Raw genomic sequence first — 8,242 nt, 5'->3', positions numbered from 1 at the left:
GGTGTGAAAAAAAATAAGATATACGAATAATTATACTTAAATATATAGTGTAATAATACACATTAATTTGGTCCTCATGTTTTAATTTGTTAAATGTATATTATTTCTATACATTTCACCGTTTTAAATACCCAAAATATTAGTAATTTAACAGATTGTATCACAAAGTTCCATAAAACATTTTTTTTTTTTTTTATTTAGAAATTTGACCTATATATTACCGCTGATAATTTTCTTAACTCCGCCCGCGTGGATCAATCTGCAGAGTAAATCGAGCGCACACGTGCCGAGTTTGTTTTGAGAAGGGGCGTGGCTACAGGGCAGTTCTTGAATCTGATTGGCTGCTGGGCTCAAGGAGTTTTCAAATCTACCAGCAGCTGACGGAGCTGTCAAAACAGCCGACAGGAGCAGAGCGTGACCGGTGAGGATTAATGATTATATTTAGATAATTATCCACATATGTGTATACCTGTTTAACTACACAGCTCTTTATACGTCTCTGAAAGTGGTCACATAAAGGTTTTAATTAATTGCGCCCCATTTTTGTGTGAAATCGATCTGTCAGTAGAGCTACACAGCTAACTTAACGTTAGCTTCTAACATCAACTCATTTCTCTCCGAGCAGCATTCATACAACTGTATCACGTTACATCAAATCATATGTTATCTTCATCCGAGTCTCATGACCCTTTCTGTAGTGGAGAAAAAGCTTGGTACTAACCAGACCGTGGCATGTTTTATGTATAGATTGCTACTTGATGTGTAGCCTAGCTACTTGCTGTTAGTCTATTTAAAGGACCCATTGTGGATTTAGCCCAGGTACAGTCTCACATACCGTCACCCTGTTAAAATAATCGCCTAATTCATTTTTTTCAAGTTTTGCAGGACACACAAAAAACTTCACCAAAAGTGTAACATATGACATTTATTGATCATTTCACTCAAAAAGGATGTAACAAAGGATGGCTATTGGCATAGTAATAACACTGTGTGTAAATTATGTAACTTAAGAGAAATACATTTTTTGAACATGCCTTTGTGACTTAAGCAAGATATGGTAACACTTTATTTTGAAGGTGTCTACATAAGAGTTACACAAGCCTGTCAGAAACATGACATGACAAGTATCATGAGCATTAATGTTACTTCAAAGTGTCATTAATGTTCATGACACATCCTATGTAATGTTTATGACACACTCATGTCACTCTTATGTAGACACCTTCAAAATAAAGTGTTACCATATCTCACTTAAGTCACAAAGGCATGTTAAAAAAAATTGCCTAACTCACATTTTATTTTGACTTAGACATAATAAATCCTCTCAAGTCACACATTTGACATAGGCCATTATCTTAAATGGGTAAAATCACATGATCTGATAAACTGAAGATGTAGGTGATTTTACCATAGGTGGCCGGCGTCATGAGGAGATGATTTAGGAAAAAAAAAAAAAAATCAATTTTGACAAAACATGACTTGGGCGATTATTTTAACAGTGTGACGACATCATGGTGTGCAGTACAGGGGGAAACCACACGATGCAATACAGACATGATGCTAATGTAATTCAATAACAAATGTCCTAAAATGAATGTTGCCTTCTTGTCAGTGGTTGAAGAAGTATTCAGATCCCTTACTTAAGTAAAATCCCAATACCACACTGCAGAATTATTAAATCAAATATGACCAAAATCGTGGATATGAACAAAAAAAGTGAACATTTGTATATCGCTTCCCAAAAACATTTCCCAAAAAATAAAAAAAATATCATGATATAGTTTGAATATCATCAACACTTGTTATGTGAAGTCCACAGGCTAAAACAATTTCACGGTTTCAGTTTGTTTTGTGACTCTCCGCACTGAATTTCAATGTCCTCCTGCTGTCTGAGCAGTCTGTTGGGCTGAAGCCATGAGGACGAGCGAGTTTGACTCCTCATCTGAAGAGGAGGACGTTGGAGAGGAGCAGCTCACACCGTTCCACATCTCCTGGTGAGTTTTACCAGTTTCCCCTTTTATTGGGCTACAAAAAAGTTTGTGTCAATGAAAGTCAGTTTGTTTTTTAAAAAGCACTGCTGTGTTCACGTGTGTTTTATTTTTGATTTAAGGTTACCACTGTCCATGGTGGAATGCTCACAGTTTCTTGGGATATGTGCATTACCAGGTAAAGTCATAGTTTATCATTTGTTATCTGTTGTCTCTGCATGCTGCTGTTTTTGTCTCATTGTACGATTTTGGTTAACACTTTACAATAACCATCATTTATAAATGGTAAACAGATTATTTCTTAATGTTTAATCATCATTTGTAAACCGTATATAGGCCATTTAGAATGTTAAATACATAATGTATTAATGTTTAACTAACTACATAATTTATAAATGACAAATAGATGGTATATTAATGTAAGTTTATAGTTACTTTACCATTAACAAACAATTAAATTATAATCAATAGTTTATCAATAGTTTTAGTTGCACTCATTTTAACATTTTTCCCACCATATTAAGTATGTTAATGATTTTGAAATGATTCATATACCTTTAAGAAATTGTTTTTAAACATTTAAAGATTAAATATGTATAGCACTTTGTAAAAGGTTAATAATTGGTCTATAAACCATCTATTAACATCACTTAGTTGGTTATTGTAAAGTGTTACCTGATTTTGTGCAACTATTAATGTATATATATATTTTTCTTTTATCTGATTTCAGGTTGCAAATACAAAGATATTCGTCGGAGTCTGGAAAGAGATGTTGGTAAGACGTCCTTGATTCGTTTATCGATTAACGTTACAATATAGCCTATAAGTGAAATTAAACTTCACACTGCATGTAGTGAAGTTTATTGTTTATTGTATCCCCATTAGTCCTCATAGAGATGAAGACTGTTCTTCCTAAATACATGTTACTAAAAAACAATTTAACTGTTGATACTTTTGACAACTTAATTTCAGTCAACAGGGAACTAAAGTTTAATTTTTCGGAGACAGTGTTAACCTGCACATGTAACATATTTAACACCCCTAAAATTATCCAGTTTTAGACCATTCTCATGAGAGAAAAAGACAAAAAACTTTAGGACATCAGCTGTTAGTAAGTTTTGTTGTTTTACACCTCATTAACAGAGGAGCTGCAGAACCAGGGGGTGCAGGAAGTGTTTGTTTTCTGCACCAGAGGAGAACTGAACAAGTACAGGGTTCCCTCCCTGCTGGAGGTCTACCGGCAGCGAGGCTTCACCGTTCACCACACGCCCTTCCCAGACGGAGACGCTCCTGAGCTGGAGCAGTGCTGCCAGATCCTGGAGGAGCTGCAGGTCAGCCTCGACAACAACAGGAGGACTGTCATCCAGTAAGTGAGCTGATAAAACATATTAGAAAAGTTCACCAATGTGAAACAAAATGAAGAGAAACTTCTTATGTGAAGTATTACAGTTTTTTTTTTTACATTTCCCAGATTGCTATCTTCTTATTTGTTCTAGGCTCAGTGACAAATAAGGGTTGGCAAGATGTCAAAGGGTGTAACCACAAATTAATTATGAATATTAAACTTTTTCCACCTACAGTGTATTTAAGTGGACTTCTACATTTAATTACTTCATTTTAAAAAACATATTTCTGAGTATTTCTATATTTACACATTTTGTCAATATTGAGCAGAACATATTCTAAAATAACCATTTTTGACATTATGTAAAATTTGTTATGTACCATAATGTTGCAATGTAAACGTGGATTGTATTTTTTTCTCATTTTAGTTCACTTTTGTTTTCCCCTATATAGATATAGATATCAGATTTTTATGAAAAAATAAATAAATACTGGCTACACCAACTGACACTGGATTAGACATTGACCCTCGAGATAAAAATGGAGCAGAAAAAGGCTTCTGATATTAAAGTAGTAAGACTGTTGGATTTACTTACCTGGCATTCTTAAGTTGATGTCAAAAGAGGTTCGACAACTTTTCATGTTACGGCAAGTAAAGCAAGAGACAGAATTTTTAGTTTTTCCTGCTAGTTGGCTTGATGTTCCCCAACAACTCTGTACATGTTTGCGCTTCTTAAATCAGTTGACTGTGTTGATGATGAAACTTATTTGCCTGTATGGAACCTTTGATTCTTGCATATCTCTTATAATAGATCACGTTTATACTCATTATACATAAATTACTAGTGAACTTTCCAGTCGAGAGAGTCTTGTTAAATTCATATTATAACATAGAATTGTTGTTTTAACAAGAACAGTTTCTTGTAAAAACTAAATATTTGGTATCTATAAACGGTAACAATGTGAAAATGTCATAATAACATGACAACTACACCCACCGACCACTTTATTATGTACACCTGTTCAACTGATCATTAATGCAAATATCTAATCAGCCAATCACATGGCAGCAACTCAATGCATTTAGGGATGTAGACATGGTGAAGACGAGCTGCTGAAGTTCAAAGCGAGCATCAGAAATGGGAAGAAAGGTGATTTAAGTTCAACTTTGAACGTGGCCTGGTTGTTGGTGCCAGATGGGCTGATCTGACTATTTCACAAACCATCTCCAGGGTTTGCAGAGAATGGTCTGGAAAAGAGAAAATACCCAGCTAGTTCTCTGGGCCAGAATGCCTTGTTGATGTCAGAGGAGAATGGCCAGACTGGTTCGAGATGATAGAAAGGCAACAGCAACTCAAATAACTACTTTTTACAACCAAGAAGACCATCTCTGAACGCACAACACGTCCAAACTGGAAGCAGAAGATCACACCGGCCACTTTATTAGGTACACACTTCATCTATTAAAGTGGCCGGTGAGTGTATATGTTCTGTTTCTTGTTAAAAGTTGAAAATGTTTGTGTTTCACAGAGTTCATACGGGTGCTTGAAATCCTTGAAAATGCTTGAATTTAAATGTTGTATTTTCAAGGTTTAAAAAGTGCTTGGATTTTGGATAAAGTGCTTGTAAATGCTTGAAATTCTTACTGTATTTCTCTTGCAATCTGACTATATCCATCTATAGACTATAGATAATCACATGTTCAATGTAAAAATAATGAGTAGCCTATCTGAAATGAAGACCGTTCCTCCTAAAAGTGTAATACCATCGCTGTTTGTATGGTTAAGTGAAATCTCCCCCTTTTATTATGTAAGTACTCATCTAAAACATGCAATTCACAACAGGTGTAAGATACTGGAAAAGCTTGAAAATTTACCTTGAAAGTCCTAGGAAAATGCTTGAATTTGACCACTGCTAAAGTGTACGAACCCTGGTTTCAACAACATCCCTTTTTACATGAAGTATTTTAATTCTGCCTGAGCTCTTATTCTTTTTTATTATAATAGTAAGAGGCTCAATGTAAACACAGCCACTGACAGCAGCCTTTAAAGCACCAGAGCAGTAAAATGAAGGTCTCTGGTGTCTCTCTGTAAAACCAGGACATGTTAAATCTGCTGAAGGGCCCCTGAAGGCTCCTGAATCCTCAACGGAGCTGCTAAAGCTGCTCACCAGGCAACAGCAACAGACTGGTTGTACAGGACTCACCTAATATCTAACAGGGTTAAACAATGTTAATGCAAAGCAGGGTGTTTCATAAAACATGCAAACTTAAAAAAACAATTTCCCTGGGTCGTTGAAGGTTAAAAAATAGACATATAATGCAGACATACTTCCTGTGACAGATATACGCTTTGTATTTTTTAATATTTGAGGTATTTTTAAACCATTGAAGTGGCAGACAGCCCTAGAGAACCAGAGTACATCACGCCACAAAGACATCTATTTTCTGCACCAGTTACCCTTGGGACACCTCTCGTTACACAACTGAACGTTTTGCTTCCAGCTTTTAGCATCTGATGGGAATTTATGATTTTTTTTTTTTTTTTTTGCTCCCCCTTCAGCTGCTACGGAGGCCTGGGTCGCTCTGGACTAAGTAAGAATATTTAACTTATTCTCTTACTTTGAAAGTTGTGTCAACCAAGATCAATGTATTTTTGTCTTTGTTCTACTTTCTAAGTATGTCAGTCTTGGTGAGAAGCTTGACCTTTTTTAAAGATGTTAAATCCTCTCTGCTCGGTGTGTTTCACTGCTCTGATCAGATGACTGTGTCATGTTTTCAGTCGCTGCTTGTCTGCTGCTTCAGCTCTCTCTAACAATGACGGCAAACAAAGCCATCGAAATCCTCAGGGAGCACCGAGGAGGAGGAGCGATACAAACCGTGAAGGTGAGAGGCTGCTTTCCTTCCTCTCTCAGTCTGTTGGATTTGACTAAAACCTACTGCAGCTTTTGCATGTTTCCCTCATTAAACATGTCCATATTTTGCATTCATGCTGACTATTTTCCACTGCATCTCATAACAGTTTAGGTAGATTTCCTACCGTCTAAGCTTATTATGAAATATCAGAACTTGCTTGAGATATTTTTTTTTTTTTTTTTTTTTTTTTAAGATATTTTTTTGGCCATTATTGATAGTATAGAGTGAAGGGGGAGACAGAGGGGAAGACATGTGGGAAAGGGCTCCGAGTCGGATTCGAACCCGAGCCGCCCGCTTACAAGGACAATGCCTCATGGTATGCGCTCTACCAGGTGTGCCACCGGGAACGCCCTGCTTGAGATATTTTAAATCCATTTTCTTTTACAAATGTTTCACATGTTGTAAGCAAGGATTCTTTTTGAAAAATCATCCCTGGTGGTACATTTAAAGAGAATTCCTTCAATTAGATTTAGCTCCTTGTGTGTAAATTCATAATAAATGTGATACTCTACTCACTTGATTTATTATTTCAGTAAAAATCTGCACAGGATCTGCAACCAGCTTATCAGGATCTCCCAGTGTTCAGTCAGTGAATGACTTCCATGAATTAAAGAGAACCCTAACCAGTAATACCTTGAACTGACAGTGACTGAAATTGTGTAAATATAACTTACAATATTATAACCAATGTGACATAATTAACCACTAAATGGTTATGATGGTTTTTCACCTATTTATTTATTTATTTATTGTTTGTGTATATGGATATATATAGAAGTGTATGGTAAGGGTTAGGTGGGTGCTGGAGTAGAAAGGCTTAAATGTATATAACTCATATAATTTTATTTTAGAAGATTATTTTTGTCTATAGAAAACAAAATTAAATCGGTACATAAGATAAATGGACATAATTGTTTTAAAAAAAGATGTATATATTTTTATGTATATATATATTTACAAGTCACTATTCTTTTGTTGGTTTTGATTTAGGTTCTTTATAATAAAAAAAATCTAATCAAAAGTAAAAGAAGAAGGAATAAAGACGTCATTCATTCATTCATCAATGTGAAGGTAGTTTAAGAAGTTAATTGAGGAAGGAAATATAAATAAAACCTAATGTTTTGGAAAACTGTCAGCAGTAATTTTAAATGTATTTATTTATCTAAAACATACAAAACAATAAGTATGGTCCTTTTTTTAATGTTTTTGTAATCTTAAAGTGTGTTTGACTGTTGCTTGTTTTCTGTTATTTAAGGCTTTTTTGGGGGGGAGGCGGGGGTAATCTCTATATATTTATGTAACAAACATGCTTACTAACAACTTGTTTATATTTTTCCGTAGCAATACAACTTCCTCCATGAGTTCCGAGAACGGTTCGCAGCCTACCAGGAGAGCCGAGAGGTTTCCACAGAGCGCTCCGTGTCTCGGTGATCGCTTGTCTTCCGATCAATGAGCCGGGAAAATATTCATCTTTTCAAACTCTCTCATCTGTCACCGATGCTTTCCTGATTGTGTGTGATATAATTGTATTCTCTAATGATTGCACTTTAACAGCATACTCTAATATATTGCTTTTTTTTTTCATTCTCAGTATCAAATTAAAGACTTGATGAGGAAAATTCTGCCGGGGTGTTATTAGTGAGTTTAAAAATGTTGTTGGCACATTTAAAATCATGGAGGTTTACTTGTTTACTATGAGAGATCCAAAAACAATGTGTAAAAGTAGAAAATTGTGTATTTTACTGTGACTTGTTGACTTCTGGTGCTTCCCCGGATTCTTAAAGTAGGTCTATGTGCAGGTGCACAGTGCTACAGGACACGCCCTCTGAACAGCTGCAGGTCGGTTGGGTTTGGCACCAAATCTACAGGTTTAGATGAAAATAAGTATGTTACACCTGAAGTTTTCAGGGGCATGTTGCGAAATAAAGTGGGTGCGTCTCGTAGCCAGTGAGACTGCAGTTAGAGCCTTCTTGGAATTATCTAGAAACAATATACA

At 35.6% G+C, this 8,242-nt stretch overlaps 1 protein-coding gene across 1 annotated transcript; it reads left to right on the top strand.

Moving 5' to 3' along the window:
* The first annotated feature begins 327 nt into the window (after positions 1-327).
* cdkn3 (cyclin dependent kinase inhibitor 3) lies at positions 328-7,865 on the top strand. The gene is made up of 8 exons (XM_059353000.1): positions 328-421; positions 1,898-1,994; positions 2,111-2,166; positions 2,719-2,763; positions 3,132-3,354; positions 5,894-5,925; positions 6,113-6,216; positions 7,588-7,865. Exons 2-8 carry the CDS (start codon positions 1,915-1,917, stop codon positions 7,675-7,677), a joined length of 630 nt encoding a protein of 209 aa, XP_059208983.1. The 5' UTR covers positions 328-421; positions 1,898-1,914; the 3' UTR covers positions 7,678-7,865.
* Positions 7,866-8,242: the final 377 nt, after the last annotated feature.

This window comes from Centropristis striata, chromosome 16, assembly GCF_030273125.1.
Source record: "Centropristis striata isolate RG_2023a ecotype Rhode Island chromosome 16, C.striata_1.0, whole genome shotgun sequence".
Classification (NCBI taxonomy): Eukaryota; Metazoa; Chordata; class Actinopteri; order Perciformes; family Serranidae; genus Centropristis; species Centropristis striata.
The sequence above is the reverse complement of the archived record's forward strand: the minus strand, read 5'-3'. Positions and strand labels throughout refer to the sequence as shown.